The sequence below is a fragment of the Haliaeetus albicilla genome, chromosome 10 (assembly GCF_947461875.1).
Source record: "Haliaeetus albicilla chromosome 10, bHalAlb1.1, whole genome shotgun sequence".
NCBI lineage: Eukaryota > Metazoa > Chordata > Aves > Accipitriformes > Accipitridae > Haliaeetus > Haliaeetus albicilla.
The window spans coordinates 25,334,902-25,360,585 of record NC_091492.1 but is presented as its reverse complement, the minus strand read 5'-3'; the positions used below and the strand labels follow the sequence as shown (position 1 = coordinate 25,360,585).

General features: G+C 53.7%; 1 protein-coding gene across 1 annotated transcript in view; it reads left to right on the top strand.

Annotated features, from left to right (window-relative positions):
- Positions 1 to 25,684, top strand: part of INTS3 (integrator complex subunit 3) — a 43,566-nt gene that overhangs the window by 13,638 nt on the left and 4,244 nt on the right. Inside the window, exons 7-25 of the mRNA XM_069794309.1 lie at positions 3,110 to 3,254; positions 4,218 to 4,347; positions 7,625 to 7,722; positions 8,478 to 8,669; positions 9,553 to 9,640; positions 10,225 to 10,304; positions 12,271 to 12,362; positions 12,960 to 13,066; positions 13,887 to 14,006; positions 15,420 to 15,549; positions 16,435 to 16,489; positions 17,435 to 17,538; positions 18,103 to 18,147; positions 18,623 to 18,742; positions 18,897 to 19,050; positions 20,937 to 21,005; positions 23,054 to 23,129; positions 24,874 to 24,987; positions 25,074 to 25,122. Coding sequence (XP_069650410.1) covers positions 3,110 to 3,254; positions 4,218 to 4,347; positions 7,625 to 7,722; positions 8,478 to 8,669; positions 9,553 to 9,640; positions 10,225 to 10,304; positions 12,271 to 12,362; positions 12,960 to 13,066; positions 13,887 to 14,006; positions 15,420 to 15,549; positions 16,435 to 16,489; positions 17,435 to 17,538; positions 18,103 to 18,147; positions 18,623 to 18,742; positions 18,897 to 19,050; positions 20,937 to 21,005; positions 23,054 to 23,129; positions 24,874 to 24,987; positions 25,074 to 25,122 — 1,968 coding nt within the window. The remainder of the gene's footprint in view (positions 1 to 3,109; positions 3,255 to 4,217; positions 4,348 to 7,624; positions 7,723 to 8,477; positions 8,670 to 9,552; positions 9,641 to 10,224; positions 10,305 to 12,270; positions 12,363 to 12,959; positions 13,067 to 13,886; positions 14,007 to 15,419; positions 15,550 to 16,434; positions 16,490 to 17,434; positions 17,539 to 18,102; positions 18,148 to 18,622; positions 18,743 to 18,896; positions 19,051 to 20,936; positions 21,006 to 23,053; positions 23,130 to 24,873; positions 24,988 to 25,073; positions 25,123 to 25,684) is intronic.

Genomic DNA, 25,684 nt, shown 5'->3' with positions numbered 1-25,684 from the left:
CAGCCCACCCTCTGGGCAGTGGGGTGGCATTGCCTCATGTGGCTGAGGAGCATGCGTGGCTCAGGAGCAGCATCCCAGGAATATTTTCTTCCTGAGTTTCCCAAGCTGTGGGGGAGGTGTTCCTTTTGGAGGAGTAGGACAGAGTTAATTGCCCAAAAAGCTTCCTGTGTTTAAACAGCTCCTGCTTCATCAGGGCTGCAACTTTCATTTGTTGTGGACAGGCCATCTGGGAAGTATTGTCCTATGGGCTCAGCATTGTCCTTTGTTGGCAAAGCAGATGCTAACTGATGATAAGCAGAATTCTCAACTGCAGCCTTTGGCTGGGCAGAGTCATTATTTTTAAATAGCCTATAGTTTTTCACCAAGCGCTGTCTATAATAGCAGCGATTCTTCTAAAATCACTTATTACTGCGGTTAACAATCAGGTTGTTAAAGCATTTATTTTGGCCACAGCTAACAGTCCTAGTGATTTGTATTCCGGGAATAGCTGTGTGGGTGTGTGCTGCTGCGAGTGCCATCTAGTGCCCCACCATGCACGGGAAGAAGAGACCCTCTGAGATATTCTGGGCTTGGCTGGCCTTCGATTCTTCGCCGTATTGCCTCTGCTGCCTTTGTGCTAAGCTCAGCTCTTGTGTTCCCAACTGTATTTAAGCCCCTACCAGCTCTTGATATGGTCTTCCTGTGTGCTGCTGCTACTTGCTGCTGCCACCCTGCACCTTGGAGCATCTTGGAATCACTCCTCATCTCACCAAAGCACGTTGCAGCTCTTGTTTTGTGAACAAATACCTGCAAACAGCTGGACTGTGGGAGAAATAGCAGCTCCTCAGTGGTGATCCAAAGCCGCATCTGGCCATGGGTCTGCAGGAGAAAGCTCCAGGCACTGAATAACAGCTGAGCTTTGTCACTTGAGGAGAGGAGTTTGTCAGAGGAGGAGTTGTGAGAGCAAAAGGCTTGGCCCCTGTTGAAGGTATTGCTGGAGTGTCAATGATACGTACTGTAGCAGCACAGAAACTGTCTGAGCACGAGGAGAGCTGAGAATTGGAAGTGAGCCCGAGGGAGAACCTGCAGCTCTTTGCTGGAATTTGTGTGCTTTGATTAGGGGAAAGCCAGAGCTTTAATTAAAGCCATGCATGTGAAGGTCTGATGCCACATTCAGAGTGTTGAGTGCTTGGTTTAATTAAAAACAGTTACAGCAAAGCTGCTTCTCAAGCATTGCCTTCCTTGGAGAGGAGGCAAGTCCGCTACCTCTCAAACGCTGGGTGTTAATTTAGCTTCTTGCTGCTAATGGCGGCACAAATGCAGTGCTTCCTCTTGAGTGTTTTCATTTTCTCTGCCTGTCAGATGAATGAATCCTGTGGCTGTGGGTGGCTTTTGCCCCCCTTTTACAGCATTTTTATTTTCTGCACAACCCTCACGGGGAAAAGGGGGAGATGCTGACCTGACAGCCCCCCGGCATCCCAGCCTTAATTACTCCCACATCCTCCCTAACGTAACCTCCGCTCGGCGCCGTGTGCTGCCAAGCCAGCCCACCCAGCCGACTAATTAACCTGCTCCCAGCATCTAGCTAGATGCACGGAGAAGCCTGGGAAAGCAAACACTTGTCACGTCTTCCCATGTTTCCCCCCTGCCACCAATGATTTAGGGCAGCTGACTCATTTGCCACTGGACTGGTGTCTCTTCAGGTGGCCATGGTGTTACAGCTGCTGCACACAGCGGTGGCACTTCCATGGGACTTCTGATTTACAGCTCCCTGAGCCAGGGGATGCTGTGCGTGATCAATCACGCTGGAGGCACCGAGTTGGCGTGGCCCGTTCTTGGCATCCAGGGCAAATAACCAAGCTGACGAGGTCCTTTTCATGGACCGAGAATATCTGTTGCACTTAGATAAGGGAGGTTGAGAATGCGGCACACCCAGCAGACAGGGTGCTGCTGCAGGGAGCAGGCAGGGCGGCACAGGCAGGAGACAGCAGCTGAGCATACAATGGAAATGCTGTGCTGGTGGGCTCTGCCACTCTGAGGGAGCAGGGCTGGAGGACCTGCCTGCACTCAGGACATGAAGCCAGTTGGCTGAGAAACAAATCTGCTTCCAGAAAGCCAGTCCTGCGTACAGAACCCCTGCACCGACCACAGCACTGCTTGCCCCTGTCCTTCCTTGATGGTAGGACAGATTCCTGCCATGCCTGTGATGGGGCTGTGATGTCTCTCCCCCCACAGACCGTCTCTATGCAGCTACATCTGCCCTCTCACAAAGCTGCCTAGTATTTGATCTCAAGCACATCTGTTTTTCCCCAGTTTTTGCCATTTGGTGCTTCCAGCTTCCTGATAGTCATGACTGCTCTTTTCCTTTCGCCCCACACACCCTTCCCTGGTCAAGCTGGGGCAGGGGCAGCTCTTCTTCTGCCTCCAGTGCTGCAGGAGCTGCTTCCCAGCGCAGGGCTCCAGAGCTGCCGCATCTCATTAACAGGCCCTGTGTGACCTGCTGGATTAATCCACTTGGCAGGCTGGCAGCAAGGGAGCATGAGAACACTTCTTGCATGGGTGTGTGTGAGAGCCTGATTGTATGGGAGGGTCCTTCGTAGCTTGTCCTGGTGCGTTGTCTCTTGCTCGGTGCTATTCTGGCTGTGGAGACCAGTAAAGAGGCTCCTGTGGCAGTTGGTGTTAGCATCGAGGTCAAGTCTATTCTTGGGGCAGCTGCTCCACGCACTTGCTCCTGAGCACTTCATTGCCTGTAGTTGCAAATACCTTAGATTGTTGTGGCAGCAAACATCTCTGTGGTCCTCAAAATCCACCCAGTGCTTTGCGTGAACATGTCTGCCACCCTGTCAGAGAGCTTGGGTGTGAGCACCCAGACAGTAAACTGTGATGGGACTCTTCTGGGGGACTAAGAGTTGGACCAAAGCACAGCAAGCACCCAGTACGGAGCAGGGAACGGTCCATGGATGAACATTCTCTGGGCTGGCACAACAGGCTGGAGTCCCTGCCCTTGCTGTTTCCTTTGTGCCTCAGATTCCTCTGTCCTGAGTCTCCATGTTTATACATCACTTTTGGCTGCAGTTCCCTCACAGAGGTGGCTGAAGGTGGGGTTTTTTTTTTTTTCCTTTCTTTGCAGAGAGTGGGTACTGAAAAGCAGCCTCTTGATAGCCATGGCAGTATACACGTACCTAAGGCTCATTGTGGACCATCATGGCACATCTCAGCTCCAGGTGCTTCGTCAAAAGGAGGTGGATTTCTGCATCTCCCTCCTCCGTGAACGGGTGAGCAAATCAGGGAACTGAGGGGATGACTGGGAAAAGAGACGTGCCTCTCTGTGGAGTCTGTGTCTGCATGTGGTGGTGTTGTCCATGTTCCTCATGCAGCTGGAAGCGTGAGACATGCTGATTGCTCAGAGTCGTCTCCTAGCTTGCACTGTACAGGCAGTGGTGTTTGGTTCATTCTCATTGCAGGCTGTGAATGGGTTTTCAACTGATTTACACCACCTATCCCATCAGACTTCAGGCTGTAGAGGGGGAGAGCAGCTGTTTTGATGGGGCTGCCTCATTTCAGTCTCTCTTATTCAGGCCACAAGGGTTAAAACCATTCTCTTTCTGCTGCTGTGGCACCTTAGTGCTTGTGGCTTACTATAGCTGCAAGAACATCAGTTCCTCTCTTAGGGAGGCAGCCAGTGTCCTCACAGGTTAACAGAGAACACGGTAGCCAGCTCCAGGCCACTTTTTGGTCTGTGTCGTGCAGGAAAAACCCCCAAAGCTAGGTGTAGGCAGAAATCCTTGCATTCAGCATCCTAGCCCTGTGGGCCGTGATGGCTCTGCAGCTCCCTGCCTGCTGGTCTGAGTGCTGCCTGCTCTCCCATTCTTCCTTGCTGGGCGGGAAGGACCAAGTGTCAAGTCTTAGCTTCAGAGACTGGCTGCAGTCCTGGAGAGAAAATATCAGATTTATGGTCTGATTGTTTGCTTTACAAGAGAGAGAACATTTTAAAATAGCTGCTGACCTTCCCGCCTGTCACCCTGCCTCTCAGAACCTGCTAGCTTCAAAAGAGGGGCAGGCTGCCAGGGGCAGGAGTGTAGATATTGTGCAAAGAGTGAATCATCTGGAGCCAGCGGTAAGGTTGAAGGACTGACTGTTCCTCCCTTCCCCTCCTCCTGCCCCCCAGTGCCTTCTCCCTTCCCCGTGCGCAGGAGCAGGTAAACAGTAAATGAGATTTTTTCCTCTCCTTTCCCCAGTTCATGGACTGCTTCATGATCGGCCGGGACCTTGTGCGGCTGCTGCAAAACGTTGCAAGGATACCTGAGTTCGAGCAGCTCTGGAAGGACATCATCCACAACCCACAGGTCCTCAGCGCGCAGTTCACAGGTAGGCAGGGCCAGGGCCAAAAGGGCAACCGTCTCTGTTGTGCCTTGCCCACATGCAACGTAGAGCCTCTGCCAGAGCCCCGCTAGCCATAGGCAACCCCCTCCTGCCTTCACGCGCCCTTGTGGCAAGGTTGCCATGACTGTCAGCCCATTCCAGGGAGAGCTGGAGCAAAAATCCTGCACAGCAGCTATTTTTCACTCTGCACACCCCATCTGGCCCAGGTCTCAGGACCGTGCTAGAGCTAACAGGGTCTATTACAGCCCTACTAAAGCAAAACACATTGGGTGCCTGGGTTCCTTCCAGATGCTCTCTTAGAGGAGAGCATGCAGAGAGCGCTATAATTACATTGTGTGATCCCACCTCCATCAGTGTCAAGGCCCATGTGGCTGCTTCCAGAGCCCCTCTTGTCACTAACTAGAAGAAGATGCCTCCAAAAGCAGCTTTCTGCTGGCTGCAGGGAGCTTAGGAATAGGGGCAGGGCCTGGACCAGTTTCCCATGGTCAGCTCCAGCTCTTGCCATTTTTTTAAATGCTGCAGAGGCCTTGTAGGCATCTGGGCTTTAAACTATCCTGGAAAACAGATACTTGAGGTAGCTGTAATGATAGATCGTGAGAATGCAGCTGAGCCATGGCAAGGGTTGGTAAATTGTATTGCTTGTTCTGGACTTAAGGCTTCCATAATTGCAGTTGTTGCTTTTTTTAATTAACTGATTTATAAGCTGAGATGAAGCTGGAGCCCAAAGATATAAAGTGTCTGAGTCCTTCACACTCTTCAGAAAAGAGTCTGATTAAGCTCCGTAGCTCTAAAGCAAAAAGTCCAGAAGATGCAACAACTGACACTTTCTAAATGGGATTTTATTTCTCCCAGTAGCTTTGCACGTTTGGTCTGCTGAACACTCAGCCATGGATTCCTCTGCACAGTCTGAGTTAAAATAGCCATGATGGAGAGAGTGTTATATTTATAATTTTTATTGGTACAAATTACTCACTTCTCCAGGGGTTGTCACATCATTATCTGTCTGCAGCAATTCTAGTGAGTCTTCAGAAATGGGGCTTTAAAGCGTTCTCCCCCTGCCCCCAGTGCCTGCTCTCCTCCCAGGGGCCGTGTTAATGTCACTTTAAAGATCTTGGATTATGCTCAGGGAAACTCACGGCACATCATTTGATTAAATGCTTCTTAAGCTTTGTGATCTGTGGCTTCTCCATCTCCAGAACTTGTCTCCTGTCATTGCTGGTCTCTGCTAAGGCTTGCCAGCCAAGGGACTACAGGGACCCAGTTCCCCTCTCTGGGTTATCAGAATTAGCCTGTGGGGCTTGTGGAGGCAGAGGAGTCTTAGCCCTACACCTAAGGAAGGCTCACGTTTCACATTTCCAGGGCTCAGCCCTACCTTTTCCTGCAGCTGTATGTTCACTAGAAGCATTTCTTAGCTCTGTCTGGACCTTCCCAGCTGAGTGCTGAGCTTTCACGTCCATGCTTGGAGCATCCTGGGGCACCTAACAAATGTCCTTCTTGCTTCACTTGCTTCCCCCGGTAGGGGCAGCTGGTCAGGGTTATTTCCTGGTTTGCTGCTAGTTTTAACCAAATGACCCAGCAAAACGACACCTAAACTGGGGCTAACATCAGTGCTCCTGACTCATTCTCTTCTGACAACTGCCAAACTCCCCATGGTTTTTGCTCTTTCTCCTTTGGTTCCCTTTTTCTTCTGTTTGACACCACAACCAGTGGCCCATGGCATTGCCTGATGGTTCGTAGAGGTGAGACGACACCTGGGTAAGTGCACGCACCCACAAGCATGTTTTTCCTTGCCGTTTCAGCTGCAAAGCGCTGGAGCAGGCAGAGTTCACATGTGTCCCCAGGGGATACCCCAGCATAGGCAGCTGGGTAGCCCTCGGGGCGGTAGGGAGAGGTGGGCTGTGTCTGGCAATGCACCAGGAGTCCAGTCTGGGTTTGTCACTCCTCCCTGTCCCACGGAGAACCCCGCAGTTGGCTCTAGGGGCTGGATGGGAGGACTTCAAGCAGAAGCTGATCTGTCCAGGGATGCCCTCATTCATACTTGCTCATGTGGAGCCTTCAAGGTCCCCTCCCCAAAATAATTTCCCCTGCAGTTGGTCATAAGACTACTTCTTTGCCCTCTTGCCTGCTGTTGAGAGCCTGTAATAATTGCTCTGCAAAGTGGCTATTATCTCTAGCAGCTGCCGGTCCACGTAGTCTCGGGTTTGTATCGCTCTGTAACCTCTGATCTGAGTCAGTCATGCTGAGCTCCATGCTCATGTGACTAGGGCCAGAGTTCAGCAGCACTGAGTATGAGGGAAAACCGCAGCAGGGGGTGGCTCTGGATGCAGGACCCATCCCTCCCTCCAAGCAGCTGGGAGCTCTTAACAGGCAAGGTGCTTTTGTGGCTCTTTTCCCCTGATGGGCAGCTCGCTCCCACCCTTTCTCTGAGCTCCACGGGAACTGGCATCTGTTCTTTCTGCTTTGAAGCTTCCCTCTTCCAGCCCTCCCCCAGGTGTGGCCCTCCAGCTGCACAGCAGAAGGACATCTTCCAAACAGCAAAAGAGCGAAGCCCACCTCGTGTGCGCAGTGTCCCTGCCGCCTGCCTGTCTGCGTCAGAGCTGGCTGCCCTGTAAATCTTTCAGGTCTTGTCAAGCAGCAGCAAAGCCTCTCTGCTCAGGTCATAAATTCCTCCTCTTTGCAGCTGTCTGGGAACGAGAGTGGTTTTTGCAACCTCCCCTTCTCCTTCCCATCCTTCGTTCTCTACACGCACATGCACACACAAGTTTTCTGTTATGTCTGATCTTTGTTGTTACATCTGGGTACCTTTACTCCAGGGGAGGAATTGGACTTGGGTGCTGGCACAGCCCACGATGGGCACTCTTTATGCCAGCCCTGCTTTTTGGTGCCCAGGCCGAGGGGTATGAGATGGAAATGTGCTCTGTTGGTTACAGCTTGGGTCTCGGCGTCTGGACTTCCTCATTTCTCTTCCAGATCTTGTCCCTGCCCTGCTGTGCATCCTCTCTCCCTTTCTTCAGGCTCTCCTTCCTGGCATCCTCATTAGTGATCTCTGACAAAAGCTTGCTCTGGACGGGAGATGTTTTAGGAGACCTTTTCCAACCAAAACCTTGATCCTTTTCCACTGCCTGTAGCCTTGGGGAAACGGAGCTTAATGCTCCAAACTCAGCTTGCTGCGGATGTTGGTAGATCCCTGCCCAGATCCCATTCATGCTGTGCTGTCCACGGGACCGTGTGAGCACAGACCGACCTCTCTGTCTCTCCCCAGGTGTCCTGCAGCTCCTCCAGTCAAGGACTTCTCGCAAATTCCTGGCATGTCGCCTCACTCCTGACATGGAAACCAAGCTGCTCTTCATGACCTCACGGGTAACTCCCTCATGCTTGCTGGGGGTCCTGTGCCAGCACAGGGGAGGAGGGCACTTGTTCCTGCCCGGTCCATGGTGCACCAGTCCTGTTCCCACGCTGACACTGGGCACAAGGAGGGAGGGCAGAGCAGCAGTCTGAGCTTTACTCGTGCGAGTATTTGTTGCTTCTGGCATCTAACGGCGACAGGAGGAGGAGAGGCTGCCCAGCAGGAGCTGATGTAGATGGGCCTGAGACACCACTGGTATTCATTAAAAGGCACAAAACAGCTTTGCAGGGGAACATTGCTCCTGGCTGGCTGCTTTCCAAGGCAAGCGCTTTCTCTGAATGGCCACGATGCGGTGGGTTATCAGCGCTCCAACAACAGCAGCCGTATTCAAGAGAGGCCAGGAGCTGTGCAGCGACAGCACTGGGGTTAACTGTTATCTGTATTCGTACACCAGGCAGAGCTCGCTTCCCCCTCACTCTGCCTCTGGCCCAGCTGCTCACTGACTGCTCACAGGGGCTGTGCTGTGCCGACACACACAGGGCATGTGGTCTCGTCTGCTCAGCTGGAGACAGACCCTGCGTGAGAACGCTGCACAATGGCCTTTTTGCTTCCTCGGTCTCTCTAAAGACACTGCCAGCAGGGGACTGATGGGGAGCAGGGCGTGAAGCAGAGTTTGCTGAAAGAAGCAGCTTAGAGGATGGTAGACCGTGGTTCTAGCAGCCTTTCCCCAAGGCTTGAGCAAAACCTGTGTCTTTCCCTTTCCCTTCAGGTCCGGTTCGGCCAGCAGAAGCGGTACCAGGACTGGTTTCAGCGGCAGTACCTGTCCACCCCGGACAGCCAGTCCCTGCGCTGTGACCTCATACGCTACATCTGTGGCGTGGTCCACCCCTCCAACGAGGTGCTCAGCTCCGACATCCTCCCACGCTGGGCCATCATTGGGTGGCTGCTCACCACCTGCACGGTGAGTTGTGAGGGCCTGACCCAAAAGCAAGTCACATAATTGCCTGGGATCACTTCCCTTGCAGGGAAGGGGTAACCTTCAGATGCTGGAAGCTGCCATGGAGGTTGGGATCAGGTATTTCCTAGCTGGGCTGAAGGAGAGAGTTGCAGAGCAGTGGTTATGACATTGGCCTTTGTTCTGCACTCTGGATTTTAGTCCTGGCTCTGCTGCACACTGGATCCTTTGGGATCTCCTTTCCCTGCATAAACCTCACCTTCTCACTTTCAGCTTATCAAGCCCTTTGTTTCTGATTTATGTTTATGGCCCATCTACAAGGCGTGGGGCCTCTCCTGTCCCAGTGGGGTGCAAGAGCGCCTGCAAGGAGATGCCTCATTACTGCCTTGTTGGCTTCCACTCTCCGCCTGGCCTGTCATCCCTTGTCCCATGCAGGACTGCAATCTGCAGCACTTGTCAAACAGAGCAGAAGCTGCCGAGGAAACGGCTGTTGGCCGTGGCCATGAACACGTAGCAGATAATGCCAAGTGATGTGCGGGGCCCAATTATACATGACTCAGGGTTGTAGCCAGGCTGCACTTCACAGAGGATGTGGCTCATATCTCCCAGTGTTGGGGCTGCCTTGGCCTCTGCCACTCTGTGTGCTGCCCTGGCTGGAGCTGCTTTCAAAGCAGGCAGGTTTGCTCAAGAATTTCCCACCTTCTCTGAAAAAACAGCAGCAGCGGGTGCCCGGGAGGGGTTTTGCCAGCTCTGCCCTGTCCCATTGGTGTGAAGAGCATTGCCACCGCCCACCTCACAGCAGCAGGGCCCAGCACGTCAGGCATGCAGAGGGATTGGGTGCTCAGCACTGTATTCATCAATTTGTATTTATTTTTTTTTTCTTCTTTAGTCCAACGTTGCTGCTTCAAATGCCAAACTGGCCCTATTCTATGACTGGCTCTTCTTCAACCCTGAGAAGGACAGCATCATGAATATAGGTACTCCACGGGGAGGCTTTCTCTGAATGGGCAGGGGTCAAAGAAGGGGTTAATGGCTTCCAGAGCTGGTGGAGGTAGGGGGATCTGGTGGGGAAAGCCCAGCAGATTATCTCCAAAGGGCATCAGTTCCCTCCCCTGCCTTGAACTCCTGGGATTTGCTGGCTTGCTGGAGAGTTGCTCTGATGGAGCCACTTTTAATTGTGGCTTTCATATCTGTGGTAACAGCAAGCATCTTCCCTGAGGTCAGTGGCTGGCCCCAGAGCATCCCTCCCTGTGGGCAGGCAGGCTGCCTGACTGCAGGGCTGTCCCAGGGCTCAGGGCACATGAGCAAGGACTGATACAGCCAGGGGTATTGCTGCGAGCTCCTGCCTGCAAGGAAGTTGGTTCTGGCCATTGTTTGAAGCCTAAGTGTTATTTAGGAGCTGGATGAGGGCAAGGGTGTGTACAAGCCAAAAGAAGGGGGTTCCCTCTGCACCCCAGGGGCAGAAGGCTGCATCTGCAGGAATGGGGTTGGGAGGGTGGGCACAGGGAGTATGGGCATCTCTGGGGCTCTCAGCACAGGGCTCCCTGCTTTCTCCTTCCAGAGCCTGCCATTCTGGTGATGCATCACTCCATGAAGCCTCACCCTGCCATCACCGCCACACTGCTGGATTTCATGTGCCGGGTGAGCCGCCCCTCGCTCTCTGGGGAATACCCTGGCTTGCCAGATGAGTTGCATGACGGGGGTTGAGTGATGAGGTCTGTAAAAGCAACCACTGGGGTCTGCACCATCCCTCTGCCACCAGCGGGACAGAGAGACTCCTCAGGAGTGTCAGCAGAGGACAGTGTAGAGGGAAACAGCCGTGCTCTCTGCTTACACCAGCCAGCTGTGCAGAGGTCATGCTCCAAAGAGAGCTGGTCACTGTGTCAGCCTCAGGGACTTGTTTTAGCCTCATACGCTTGTCTGTGGTGCAGAGGAGTGGAAGTGCACTGGCTGGGAGGTGGTCCTTTAGGGATTGCAGTGAGGCCCTTCGGCTGTGCTCTCCTCTGAGCACTCCCCACCACCCATTGCTGGTGTAGCAGCACCTTGGTGTAGGTCAGTGCTTTTCCTTCTCTGCCAAGACAGAAGCTGGGAGCAGTCAAGTGGTGAGCTGCGCAGCCTGCTCCCTGCAGGCTGCCCCTTGCTCTGTGCTGGCCAGTCACGAAGAGCAGGAACAGTAACACAGGCTCAGGGAAGACAGATATCTTCACTCCCCAGAGAGTTTTGAGGCAAAGGCCCTTTGCCTCTCCATCCCATAGGAAGGGAATTTCCTGAATCCCTAGAGCCAGTGATAATGGAGCAGCAAAATAGTGTCGACTCGCTGCCCATTCTTCAGAGCCAAAAAACCAAACCAAAACAAACAAGCTGTTCCGCCTACTGTTTTTTTCCGCATTCCTCTGCATCATCTGGTCTGTTCTGCCCTGAGCCTCTTGATTGTGAAATAGCCTGCAGAGTAGCTCAGTATCTTCTGGCAGCCCTTTTAACCTCACCTTACCTATGCTAAATTAAGGAGGGATTTTCCCCTTGCTGATCTGCCAAGAGCATAGTCAGGCACACTGCTACAGATGCTCAGCCAAATTATTCGCCTCTTAAAACCCCCTACCAGAGGCTTTGGTGAGTCCTTGCGGTCTCTTGATAAATCCAGGGCTATTCCTGGAGGTCAGAGCGTTGGGCCCATGTGTCATTCATTAATGGGAATGCCACTGTGGGAAGGCGTGTAAGACTTCCCAACTCTGCAAATAAATCCTTCCAGAATGATGAGCATTAGTAGGAAAAAGGCTTCTGAATTGTTCCCTTTAGTACCTAATGAAATGCTTGGCTGGATGTCATCCCTGGAGGTCAAACAGAATCTCACTGCAGCAGGGGACAAGTGAGACCCATCACCTCCCTTTCAAAGGACAGCTGTCCTTGGGCAGGGAGCAGAGCTGGTCCTGCCACTCCATCCTGGGGAAGCCATGCCAAGAGTTGCTGGTTCCAGTAATTTGGTCCCAGGGAGGGCTGGTGGTGTTTCTTGGAAGTGGGGTCTTTCCATGGCATGAGCGCTGGAAGAGCTGTGAGTTGCATTGCTTTCCTCCCTCATGCCTAGCACGCTCTGTGTGCTCCTGTCCCTGGGCTGCCTGAGTCCAAAAGCAGCTGCTGGCTGCTGGCAAAGGAATTAGGTGGAAGGTTCCTGGGATGACCCAGATTTCAGGGAGGAGTCCTCTTACTCCCTCCAGAAGCAAAGGACTGTGTGTGGACAGAGCTGAATGTTGTTTAGGGTACCCTTCTCGTATTCCCCCACTCCCCAGAGCTTCCCACAGCTCACGAGGCAGCTTCTGTGTGTTTTTCTCATCCCTGGGAGATGCACCAGCTGGCGCTCCGGGATAGAAAAGCCAGAGGCATGGGCTGGCCCCCCTTCTATCTATCATCACTGAGATGCTGCACTCAGACAGCTCTCCTGCTGCCCTTCTTGGTCAACAAGAGCAGCTGGGATGTGGTGCTTGAGTCGACAGTGACCCAAGAAGCTGACTGATGGCCTTAGCTAGTCCTGGCTGTCTCCTGCTGGCTGACACAGACCCAATGGTAGGCAGAAGGGTTCCTGGCACTAACGTGGTCATTCTCCTGTTTTCAGATCATTCCCAATTTCTACCCCCCACTGGAGGCTCACGTCCGGCAAGGCGTGTTCAACTCTCTCACCCACATTGTGGAGAAGCGAGTCCTTGCGTAAGACAGCCCTGAATTTGACTACATTTATACAACTGCTGTGCACCAATTTTCCTGGGTCTCACCAGTCTAGTCAAAATGACCTTCAGGCTCTGTAAGAGCTGCGGAGGGCATTTGTATTGTGTATGAACCATGGAAGAAGGCATAGTTGTGTTGGTATGGTGCTGAAGCTTGTCCTGAGAGCTGTTCCTTGAAACAAGGGAATGGGTGGGTTAAGAAAGCTATAGCCACTACACTTCAGATGAATAGAAATGTCCCCAGCCCTTTCTGGTCCCTGAGCTGAACGGAGCAGCCTTGCTCATGGTGCTCCAGCCTGCAGACAGCTCCTGCATCAGCCAAGTTCCCCTCCCAGGATGTAAGGCCTGTTCTCCCCTTCCCACGTGCCTTGTGGTGACACAGGTCCCATTGGTGGCAGTGAGGGAACACCAGCTGAGCTGCAGGAAGGAAGGTGGGACCTCATAGCTTGTGGTCCATAATGCAAACCAAAGCCCTGATGTAAGGGAGATCCCCTTGCATGTCCACCGAGGTGAAGCTATGCAGCAGGGCACCGCATCCCAGCTCTTTCTCATCCCTTTCCCTTCTTACCCCCCAACACAGACATCTGGCCCCTCTTTTCGACAACCCCAAGCTGGACAAAGAGCTCCGTGCCATGTTGAGAGAGAAATTCCCGGAGTTCTGCAGTTCGCCCTCGCCCCCCATCGAAGGTAGGGAGTGGGGCAGGTGGCAGAGGGAGGCTGCAGAAGGTGCTGCCTTCCCAGAGACGGGACTTTCCCTGGCACTCCTGCAGCAATAGCAGCTGTTTGCAGGATCAGACCGTGACTCTGGGGAGAGGAGGGCTCTGGGTGCTCATATTTATGGATGGTTGTGGTCTCCCTTCATCTCAGCCCTGCTGTACACTAAAGATGCACACTACCCATTTCTCTCTCTGCTCCATAGGGGCTAACTTAGCCTTTCTTCTCTGTAGGCTAATTGATTAACATAATTAGGTTAAACAAAGAGCAAGCATTTCTAACCTGTATTTAACAGGAGAGTGCTGCTGCTTTGCCAGATCTGCTGAAGGACTGTGGCTGTAAGCCTGTCTGTTTTCCTGTTGCATAAGCTGCTCCGGCTGAAGGGACCGACCTAACCAACAAACCCTTCCTCCCCAAGCCTCTTGGCCTCGTAGAGCTGGTAAAGCTGTTGCTCCGCTCAGGGTCTCAGGCTCTGCCATTGGCCTGGGTGAGGGATGAAGCACGAAGGATGCTGGGCAGCTTAGGTGGAGAATGACCTGGTCCTGCCACACTTGGCACTGGATAGGGATGGTTAAATGGAGTTGCTGGGAGTGCCCTTCCCCAGCTTGAGTTTTCCAGGGTCCGTCGCTTGCCCAGACTCTTTCTTCCCTTTCCAAAGCACTTTCATCTCCTTGCTGGAGCCTGCTTATCAGTACAGGTGACTCGTAGGCAGAGCCTGCCCTGCCCCTCGGCTGTGTGAGGAGCCATCATAATGTCACTTTGTGCTCTGACCCCTTTGTGTATGTTCTTGCAGTCAAAATTGAGGAACCCGTTTCCATGGAGATGGACAATCATATGTCAGAAAAGGATGACGGTTGTTATGACAATGCCGAGGCTGCGTTCAGTGACGATGAAGATGACTTGAACAACAAAGGTGAGGAGTGCAGTCAGCTGGGCGCCAGTGCTCTCAAGTACTTATACGTCGCTGCAGAATAGCTGCCGTTTGCCTCTGCGCCAGATGGTGTTTCCCCGCTGGCTGGTGGGCACCTTCCCTTCATGATGGAGCATCCTCAGACAACCAGCTGTAAGCACAGTTCCCTCAAAGCCCCTTTCCCATGAGCAGTGGGAATTGTTGCACTCAAGGCAGACCCCCTTCTTGAAATCCAGGTTTCCTTCTGTAAGAGACAGTGTTGAGGCCAATGCTCTGCTGCTTCCCAGTCCCTGACAGCCAGACTCGGTAGATCTGATACAGATCTGTGCTCAAAGGCAGAGGCTGTTGGGCTTCATCTCCCTAAGCTTAGACCCTTCAAACATAGCGCTTTCTCCACCCATGTGTCCTCTCTAGATGTCTGACTAGTCTCAAGCCCTGTTGCTCTGCATGGTTGGGAATCCCTGTGGCAGATGCTGTGCCGGATGGTTTGTTTGGGAACAGGGTGTTTCTGTTCTCAAGCAGCTGCTAATAAGGCTCAGGCCTCTAATTGCTCAGCCACATGGTTTTCATTATGCTCGCTCCCTCTCGAAGCCATGGGGCTGACAAGCCTGCAGAAGGCCAGAATCCCGTCTGCTCACTCTCTGGAGCTAGAGGCATCTCAAGCTGTTTCTGGCCTTAGTGGTAGGACTCTTGTGGGCTTCCTGCCATGCTGGAGGGCTACCCCTACGGTGGGGAGGGGCCACAGGCCCAGGATGGGGGAGACGATGTGACACTGTGCTGTAGCACTGTCTTTCACAGTCCTGTCAAGCCCTGCCAGCTGCCTGGGGCCCCTGCGAGGGACACAGGCTTGAAAGCCGTGTGCAGAGAGGACTTTTGCAATGGGGATCGGCCACCTTGTCCCGTCCCTTAGTGGCAGCTTCTTTGTGAGCACTTCTGCCTTGGTCCTGGTGCTTCTGGACTCTGCTGCAGTTCAATTTTGTGGCCCGGAATGAGCCTGGAGGATGAGGGTGTGGAAAAGCAGTTGGGGTGTCTCAGCCCCAGAGTCCTGAACACAAGCATTTGTGCCTCAGGTGGCAAGAGAATTGCAAGCTAGCTACGTTTGTTGAGTATGTTGAAGGACAGGCAAAGCATCAGGTTTGGAAACTGGACTGAGTGGGAACCACACTTCTGGACACCCCCTGCATTTGAATCCCATCTCACCTTCCTACTCACTGTGACCTGGACATGTCTCTAAAGGGTGAAGGCAAGGCCTGAGGCTGGACCACATACTGGGGGGAAGGCTGCTTGTCCTGGGGTGGTGACTGCCCCCGCAGCCCCTCACAACTGCCACTGCTAGGACAGAGATTGCCTCTAGGACTTCTTAGATGTAGCTGCTTGGGGAAATAGACAATTCCACTGTTGCTTGCTTTGTTGCAGGGAAGAAGAGGGAGTTCAGGTTTCATCCGATCAAAGAAACGATTGTGGAGGAGCCTGTTGATATCACACCATTCCTGGACCAGCTGGATGAGTCACTGAAGGATAAAGTCCTGCAGCTGCAGAAGGGAAGGTTGGTATTGTTTGGTCGTGTGTTACATTTCATGTTGGTCTCTTCAGGGCAACGATACACAAGACCTTTTAGTCCTGTTGTACAATGCTGCTTGCTCCAGAGCCCTTCTCTCAGAGATAATGCAATCTTGTGGCTTGTCTCCCTTTAAGACGGAGTTTCTGCAGGAAATGTCCAGGTGGTTTTGAAAGGTGCTGGGTTAAGAGCCTTGTAAGTTGTCCTTGGAGCAGGCTCAGACCAGAACACAGCAGCAATTTGCTGGGGGCTACAGCCTTTCTCTGAATCAGTGACAGGAAGGCAAAAGGCTCTTAGTTTCATCCTTCTCTGCTGTTGGATTGACAAGACGAGGTTGTGTAGGCCTTTGGGGCTGTTGCTGCCTGGGGGTTTCAGTACATCTCTGCATGGGACACCTTCCCCGCAGACAGAGATGTACCTGTGTTTGTCTGTTCTCTGGACTGCCCCACCCCCACTCTTGATTTTCAGTGACCTTGGAATTAACTCCATCTAAAGAAGTTTAAAAAAAGCTCTTGCTTTGCAGACCTTGGCATAGTAGACTGATTTAATGTAATTTATGGCTTTATGGCTTCAAGTGCATTTAATCTTATGCTTTTAGTCATTTAATTTGTTTGTCTTGCTGCAGACAACCTCGGGCACTTTTGTAAGTAGGTGCTGCAGCAGTGCAGCACATTCTTCCAGAGCTGGGTCTCTGCAGCGTGTGCTTCTGAGCCATGCCTTCCTCTAAGCCTGGCACCACTGCAAAGCAAAGCTTCCTCCACTCGCAGGTCCTGGGGGGCTCCCAAGCAGAGCCAGCTCAGCACAAAGCCCCCTTGTCCCTGCTCTTGGTATCTTCCTATGTAACTTGGATTTCCTCTTGTTTTTGTGCTCCAGCGATACGGAAGCTCAGTGTGAGGTCATGCAGGAAATTGTGGATCAAGTCCTGGAGGTAACTGCACAGACCCAAGGAGCAGCACTGCTGCCTAACTGTAAAACCAGAGCAGCTGGAGTGGTGTGGGCTGGGCAGCTCCCAGCCTGCACAGCTCAGCCCCAAGAACTGCAACCAAAGGAGGGACACACAAGCCTGAGGACACTCAAATCCTAAATGAGTTCAAAATGGCACTGTGCAGCTCTATCTGTGGTTGTTAAACACAGCCCCAAGCTGCTGCTTGCTGGAAGGGTCTAGCAGGGGAAAATCACTCCATCCTGCTCTGTTTCCTTATATCCCATGCCTAAATGTCCCCAGTAGTTGCTGTCAGATGGGATGCTGGGGGAGGCAGGCTCACATTTTTACCCCGCTTGGCTGCTATAGTGTCTGCAGAACTTCTGGGGGCTTCTGCATTTGCCGTGCATCTGGGATGCTCCCTTGCTTTTGGCCCTGGGCTTTGTGCCCAGGAGAGGCTGCAGCAAGCCCTGCCCAGCAGAAGAGCTGCGGATGTTTTTCAGGAGCTGAGCATCCAAGGGAGGTTGCATCCCCTGCCTCTAATCAGCTTCCTTTAGAGTCAAGTGGCCTTTTAGCATGAGAGCTGCTTCTCCCCCCTGTGACAACTCAGAGAAAGGGCTTGTTAGGGTGTAAATCCTCATTGCCAAGTGCCTTCAGTCCCTGTTAGCCCTTTGCAGAGGGAGAGCTGAGCTCAGTGAATTACCAGCCATTAGAGGATAAGTGGACCACAGTGATTGTGAAGTGCTTCAGAGCTGGACATCAATTAGGGGCTTGTCTTGCTGATGACCAGCTCCTGGTGCTGCAATATAGCAGCAAAATAGCTCCTGAGCAGCTTGGGGTCCATTCCCCACAGCAGTGACTCTGCTGTGTCCCTCCCAGCTGCACCTGTGCTGGGCAGGCAGAGTTTGAGCTTGTGCTTTCTCCTCTCATTCCTTCCTTTCTCTCTACCAGGAGGACTTTGACTCGGAGCAGCTATCAGTGCTCGCATCCTGCCTCCAGGAGCTATTTAAGGCTCACTTCCGTGGTGAGGTTTTGCCAGAAGAAATCACGGAGGAGTAAGGATCTATTTTTTTGTGTGTCATCCTTTCACACTGGGACTTGGGCTTTTCCCAGTAGGATATTCACCATTTTCAGAAGGCTGTGCTGAAGCCAGCAGCTTCCCTTATGAAGCAATCCAAGGTTCACAAGTGATCACTGTGGAGTTGGTCAACAGTTGTTATATCCAGGGCTCAAAAGAGATCATCTTCCTCTTCCCCACAAGTGCAGGGAGAACCCGCTGCTGCAGGTACTTGTGTCAGAGCTCAGTTTAGGTAATGCTCTGGTGGCTTCTGGCTGTCTGACCAGGGCACACAAGGTCCTAAGTACTCCATCTGTCCTTGCTGTACTTGCACAAATCAGCACCGTACACTCTTCCTCCAGGATTTTGTTGGAACAGGGCTTGGAGTCAGAGCTGCTGGGTTCTGTTAGCAGGACTGTTCCTGTCTCCCCATTAGCTAGGGCTAACCCTTGATGGCCCAAAGACCACAGTGACCAAGGTCCAGGGCTTTTTCCCTGCTGTTGCTGGGGAAACACAGAGGATGGGTGCACAGAGAGCTCTGACTATTGTGTTTGTCCTGCAGGTCTCTGGAGGAGTCGGTGGGGAAACCTCTCTACCTAATATTTAGGTATGTCTGTTCTGAAATTTTTGAATAATCTGTTTAGGGCTTTCTTGTTTGCTTCCTGACCACCACAGTGGGTGAACCCTGTGGGTCTAAGTCTGCCATGCCCCTGCTTGCCCCAGGGCTGATTCCAGAATCAGAAGAGTTTATTGCTTTGTTCTGCCTATGTTGCATTTTGTTTAGTAGAAAGACTTGAAATACAGGAAAATCACAGCTCATCTGGTCCTTTGTAGAAGCCTGGGATCCGTGGGTAACTGAAGTTTGCTTAGTCCTGACCCCTTTGTTGCTGCACATCCCACCGTCCTCTGCAGCAGGGGTGGGAGAGGTGACCCCTGTGGCCAGTCCAGAGGGCGAGTGGCCAGGACAGCCTGGTACTGGGAGCTGAGTTTCCCTGCAAGCTGCCGGTCCTCATCATTAGCAGAGAAGCTTGTGCATGGTATTCCATGTAACATAGCTGTCTCCCTGTCCTGTACTCCCCAAGGAACCTCTGCCAGATGCAGGAGGATAATAGCGGTTTCTCACTGCTGCTGGATCTCCTGTCAGAGCTCTATCAGAAGCAACCCAAGATCGGCTACCATCTGCTGTACTATTTAAAAGCCAGGTAGGCCAGTGGGGATTGCAGGGAAGCATCCAAGCTTTGACTTGGCTCATGCTGCCTCCAAGGGACAGCTCGATGTCATACCACCAACAACCCAGCCCTCTCTGTGGCACGGGGCTGGCAGGCTCCTCTTTCACCTGGGCACGTCTCCTTCTAGCAAAGCTGCAGCAGGGAAGATGAACCTGTACGAGTCCTTTGCCCAGGCCACGCAGCTGGGGGACCTGCACACGTGTCTGATGATGGACATGAAGGCCTGCCAGGAAGATGATGTACGGCTGCTCTGCTACCTCACCCCCTCCATTTACACAGAGGTAAGGCCCCTGACAGGCACCAGGAACCCCAGTTCAGATGCATAGGGCATCCTCTCACCTTCCTATGGGCAGGCTCGGGGCTGGGCTGGTTTGCTTCTGAGCTTCAGGCCTGTTACACTGCAGCACAGAAGCCATAAAGCCTAGAAAAAGTTCTGTCAGCCTGAGCACAACACAGTCTCCATCCACCCCCCAGCCCAGCTTCGTGGGGGTCAGCATGCTGCCATCGAGATCGATGTTCAGCTGTCATCCAACCTGCTTACAGCCCCTTTAAAGCCTGATGCGCTCTGTGGATGGTGAGGTACTAACCTTGCTGTTCCAGATTCATCTCATGCACATGTTTGGCTCCCAGTACTGTGTTGTCTGTGCTCCCTGGTTAAAGACGTTTTGCTCTCTCTGCTGCTTTTCTTCTGGAGAGAAGCAGGTGAAGGCTCCAAGCAGACGTGTCAAAGTCTGGGGGAAGCAGCGTTCAGAACAAGTTCTGCTGCCTGCCCTGAACCCTTGGGTTTAATGAAAGGTTTTATTGCTTTCAGCACTCGGTGCTGAGGTGGAGCCAGCTGGACTTAGCAGAGAGCACATTTGGAATGGGGAGTCAGGCATCTGCACCAGATAGGTCACAGCTCGGTCCCAATTCACACAGCCTGCCTGGCTGTTGGACAGAGCTGCTGTTACCTTCCTCCTGCCGGGATGCTGTTGAGCTCTCCTCAGCCTTGTGCAGGCTGCAGCCTTTTATTTGAAATGGTTGCAGGGTGGAGGCTGCTTCCAACAACCATCCAGCGATCACCCGGCTTCAGGGAGCAGTGCTGGGGGTTGAAGAGAGGGAGGGTAACATCGTGCACTCTGAATAGATGGAGGGGTCAGAGTTCTGCATGTACTTTCTCATTCCTTGGGAGGAATGAGCTGGCCCCGCTCCTCCCTCCTTTCTGGCTAGTTCAGCAGGAACATCTGCTGGGCGTTGAGGCTGTCCAGCCCCATTCCTCATGAGTACTTCCCAGGGGCTTCTGTGGGGACAGGGGCACAGCAATAGCCTGGGGGGAGAAAAATCTACACAGGAGTAGGCACCGTACCACACAGCAGCATGGTGGATGCTCCATGGGGGATCCTGGCATAGAACAGCAGCTGGATCCCCTCCTTGGTCCTTTGGGTTTAACAGCCTCCCTCCCCAAAGGGAGGCGTCAGACTTGCTGCCCCCGTGGGTGTAGTGACCAGCTCAGGTCAGGCAGAATGTCCTGAGAGGAGCCTGTCTGGACAGCCAGATCCAAACGGTGCAGCCATAGCTTGCTGCTGCCAATTTTCCTGGCCTTTTGCCCCATGTGTTGATTTTTTTTGTTTCATCGCAGTGCTGCGTAATGCACGAGGCCCTGGAATGGCGAGCAAAGCTAGCGAGGATAGGGAAAAATGGGGAATTTTAACCACTCTGGGCTGGCTGACTTCTGCCACCCGCAATCAAAGCAGCCTCACTCCTCATGTAGCTCCTCTCGGTCCAGATGGTTGGTGTCAGCTGCATCTCACAGATGTGCTGGGCACTCACTCGCAGCAGCCTGCTGGTGCGCTGCCTTGCAGCCCTTGGCCCACTTGAGCAGTGAATGAACCTGCCTGCTCCAGGCTGTGCACAAAAAACAGCCTGTCAACCCTCCTGCACTTTCTTGGCTCCTTTTCCCACTCAGCCACTTCCCCCGTTGTGTTTAGGAAGTGGTGCTGGTTCTGGTCCAGCCCTCAGTGAGCCGTCGGGTCAGGCAGGGCAATGCTGCACCTTGCAAGGAGGAATATGTGTGTGTCTGAGCCTGAACCGAGGAGGAGTTTTGCCTCAGCTATGGGGACGGGAGCTTTTGACTGGCCTCTCCCTCATGTCCTTTCCTGAGCCCTGCCTTGCTTTTGTACTCTTCCAGTTCCCAGACGAGACCCTACGAAGCGGCGAGCTGCTGAACATGATTGTAGCTGTCATAGATTCATTCCAGGTAAGGAGGGCACTGGTGTCTGGGGTGGGAGGCAGGACATTCCTGAAGTGTCTTCTCTGCTCCCAGGAGGTTTAAACCTGACATGGCCCATCCACAAGCGTTGCAGGGCAGCGCTCTGCTTGTTTAGTCCTCCTTGCCCCAATTCTTGAGCAAGGCATTGGGTTTTGCGAAGAGGAGCTCCAAAACCTCCTGAGTGTCTCCCTTGAGGAGCTGTGATGTGTGGTGTCAGAAGGCTGAATCCAAGCTGCTCCTTTCAAGGGATCTCCCTGGCCGCCAAGCTGCAGCAGGCATGCCGAGAGAGAGATTTGCCTGGGTTTGCTCTGATCCCTTTTGGGTTGCAGGCATTGGCAAAAAGCACCGCCATGGCCAGTGCTGCTGCACGCAGTCACTAATTATTGATAATAAGCCCCTTGGCGGGGAGGTGCTTAGTGCTGCTGGGGACATGCAAATCTATGGGCAGTGTCACAAGGGGCACATGTGCGGGAGGGTGCAGGAAAGGTGCAGGCAGCACGTCCCCTGCTGCCTGTGGGCTGGCAGGGCTGAGATCACGCCAGCTCTTCCCCTCCTGGTGGGAGATCTGCTGTGGGCTCAGCAGGCTAATGAGCGGAAGGCCAAGCCCTCGTTAGACCCTCCTGGAAGGAACCTTTCCCCATGGTCATGCTGAGTTGCCATGAGCAACCCAAAAATAGTCACGGCGAAAGCTGGGGGTGGGGAGGTGGGCACTGGCAAGAATGCTGTACTGCGTGTTTCTGCTGTCTAGGCTCGTCTGGAGCGTGATCTGCTGATAACCCTTTAACTCACCCTATTTATACACCATTCCTGGCCAGTCCTGCTATTCCCAGCTGCGCAGGGGCCAGAACGCCTCGCCAGCAAGATTTGCTTGGCAGGCTGGAGCCAAAGTTGGGTACAGGAAAGGTTTGAGTCATGATGCCCTGACCCGCCCCCCAGTTCAGCCCTGCTCTTAGTTCTCTGCTCCTGCACTCTGCTCCGTGCTGAAATGCAAAGGTTTTGTTTTTCCCAGCAGAGGCCCATAGCATTTCCTCTCCCCTCCCTTCTCCAATTCCTTCATTCCTTCCTGTTATTCTTCATCTATTTCCCCACGATGCTCTGGCTGCGTGGCCCCCGTGCCCAGCCCACATGGGGTCTGCGAGCAGAGCCATGGGGTACAGTCTGGGCAGCTCAGCCTGCCCTTGGTCTCTGCATACCTCCAGCACCCTGTGCCCAAGCAGGCTGGAGGCAGAGGCTGAGGAGCAGGCAGGAGGATAGATGAGAGCCAAATTGCGTTCTGTAGCTGAACCTGTCAGCGCAGGAGTGGGGAACAGTGCTCCCCAGCTCCTGTCCCTGCTCTGGTACAGCCCAGGCAGGCTCCCCATGTGTCCCGTCCTGTCCCTCTGCCTCCGCTTCCACCTCTCCCAGGGATGAAGAGGGTGAGTCAGTGAAGGAAGCACCATGCATCTGGGTAGTGTCAGCTCCCATCCTACAGACCAGGGATAGTCCAGGGCCCCAAGCAGAGAGGTTTGGGGGTTGTCAGAGCTTTCCCAGCAGGCTGCTGAGCCCTCCCTGCTGCCAGCCCCCAGGTGGGCTTTGTGCATCTGTCAGCAAAAGCCTGGGTCTGAGAGCGCCTGGAGCACAAGGAGCAGGTCCCCAGTGCTTGTGTGGCAGCTGAACTCTCCGAACAGGACAATGCCATCCCACCCGCCCTGACCCAGCCTGTGGGGATCTGCTGTCTGTCCTGCCTGACACTTGCTCCCCAGCCTGGGTGTTGGTGTGTGAAAGCATTAACCTCTCATTACTTCTTTGCCTCTGCTGGTCCCTCACAACAGCTGCCTCTCCCTGGAGCTGCTTAACCCAGCTCTCATTTATGAGCCACTTGCAGCCCACAGGGTTTCTGGGACTCCCCACTGGATCCCTGCTCTTGCGGAGTTGGCTGATGTTGGCAGAGCAATTGCTTCCCTGCTTGTTCTCCGGACTTGCCTCGTGGTCCCCCACGTAAGAGGGCTTCTGCAGAGCCTGGGCATCCCACTAACCCTGTTTTCTCTGCCGCCCAGTTGCAGGAGCTGGTGTGCCACGTGATGATGGGGAACCTTGTCATGTTTCGGAAAGACTCAGTGCTGAACATCCTGAGTGAGTAGCGCCCCTGCAGGCACAAGTGCATCTTGGGGAGGGCGGGGGTGAAAGCAGAGGGGTTCCTGGGCATCCCCAAGCCTTCCTGCCCTTTGGGCCCCCGTTTTGCAGAGACAGCGGAAATCCCTGGAAAGGGAGAAGGCTGCAGCCTTCATCACAGCTTTGCCCTTTCTGATCGGGAGGGCTGTAGTCCGTGTCAAGCTGCACTAGGTCAGCAATGCCGCAGGAAGAGCCCTGCAGAAGCTGGCTGCTCATGCAGCGTCCAAGAGAGGCTCTTGGGCTGGCTATGTTATACCGAGGTCTGGTTTTCCTCATGGTATTATTGCTGCTGCTTAAAGGATCACTGCTCTAAACCGGATTGTTAGATTAGCAGTGTGATCCATGCTGTGTGCTCTAATGGGTTTTACCAGGCTGGCTGCATGATGGCTTGGGAGCCCTGGCTCTCCACAGTGCCAGGCAAAGTGTAATCTGGGACTCTGCACATTCGCAGCCTGTCTGGGCAGAGGGGAAAAAAAAAATTCTGAGAAAGAGGAAAGTCCTGAAATCTCCCCCAGCTCTGCAGCCACTCCACGTGGTCCCAGCTGCTGCATCTCCAGGGATGTGAACTTGTCCTGGCGCAAACCCATGGCTAGTCTGCACAGTCGGCTGTTCCCCACCATGCAGCAGCTGATACGGCTGCCTTTCTGGAGACAGCTGTAACCTCTTCTCCCAGTGCAGCAGGGGTGAGGGCAGCTGGGAGGTGATGGCAAAAGGATCATCAGAAAGGTTGGAATCGGGATTTCCCTTTGTTTTCTGTTGAGTGTGACACCCCAAGAGCAAAAAGGCCCTCGCTGCTATTTAGTCTGGCCCTTGGACCACCCTGAACTAACAGAGTAAGCCTCTCAGATGGACAGGCAGCTCCTTGCCAGGACCACGGTCCCTTTAGCCGCTGCATAGGAAAAGGCTGGCGTCCATCATCTCTCCCTTGCGGCATTTGCCCCCAGGATCACCAGTGGGTGACCCAGCTCCCCGTGTTGCTTTTTAATTGGACTTTGGCTCTCATCTATGCAAGCCGCTGACTGTCGTACAGTGGAAAAGCCCTTTCTATCTCCAGCCAGCACTGCATTTTGCTTGCCTGTGCCCTGTGGCTCCTGCTCAGCACTCGGAGCCAGCCGTGGCTGCAGCCCCCTGGGCCGGGCTGGTTTTGGGCAGAGCCAGTGTGGAGAGCTCAGTGCACAGGGGCCAGCAAGTGTTTCTGGAGAGAAGCCCCATTGCCCTGATCCGATGGCTGCCTAGATCCAGCTTTGGTGTTACACAAGCTGCAAGCAGTGGTCTAAGCCCATTAATTAAAGAACCTCGTTAATTCTCTTCCTTTGAGCCCTGAGCAGCTGCTTTAGTGACTTTGCAGCTCTGCCACCCATGCCTCGGCTGGCAGAGCCTACCCCGGTGCCACCTGCCAGGTCCCAGGACCCCTGCTCAGTCTCCACACACGCGGGGCTGCCTGTGCTGTTCAACGCAGCTGCCCTGGCACAGTGCAAACCCTGACACATGCAGCAGGGTTTCAGGCACCATGCCCTTCTCCAGTGCCCTGCTCTGGGCTGGAGGAGTGGGTGTAATGCCAGGCAGGAGAAGCACTGTCCCTGGGCACAGCTGGACCTCGCAGAGGGGCTGGGGCAGAGCTGCCTGCGCTGGTTCTGGCAGGTCCCTGCCCTTCCTCTGGGCACCATGCAGGTGTTCCCCCTCACCATCCTGTGCTTCCCCCTAGTTCAAAGCTTGGACTGGGAGACGTTTGAGCAGTACTGCACCTGGCAGCTCTTCCTCGCACACAACATTCCTCTGGAGGCCATCATCCCGATCCTGCAGCACCTCAAATACAAAGGTGAGCTGTCCCCTGCACAAGAGGGGCATGGCGCTGAGCCATGGTGGCCATGAGCTCCTGTGCTGAGGGTGTCCTTTCCTCTGCAGAGCACCCTGAGGCGTTATCCTGCCTGCTGCTGCAGCTGAGGCGAGAGAAGTAAGTGCCACCAAGTGCGGGACATAGGGCTGTGTGATACTTTGCAGAGGGTCCTGTGGCTGTAGGCTTGTGGAGCTGCGCCTGGCATGCTGCGGCCGGAGGCTTTCTTGAGCACCGTTGGCATGGCAGGGACAAGGGGATGCCACCCAGTCTGGTTTGGGCTGCTTGAGAAGTGAGGTGTGGGGAAAGCCCCTCATGCTAGCACTCCCCAGCTCGCTCTGGGTCGAAGTCCTGTCCTGGAGCCCCTGGGTGTGATGAGACCCCAGCAGTAGCACCCTTCCCAAAGGCAGTAGCTCCCTCCTGTGTCTCGGCTTTGGGAGCACCATTTGCTGAGTACCAGCTCTCTTAGTCCGAGTGCCAATGGGCTGTTTGTGTTTCACCTTGTGCATCCTGGAGCCCCTTACTTAACAGAGAGCGGGCTGTCACCTGCTTCCCGGGGGGCACAAGTATTAGAGCTGCCTTGGCATTGATCTATGCTGGTTTTGCCTGCACGAGTGGATTGGCCACATCCCACTGCTCTGAGTGAAGAGCATTTTATTTGTTTTCATTAATGCGGTGCATG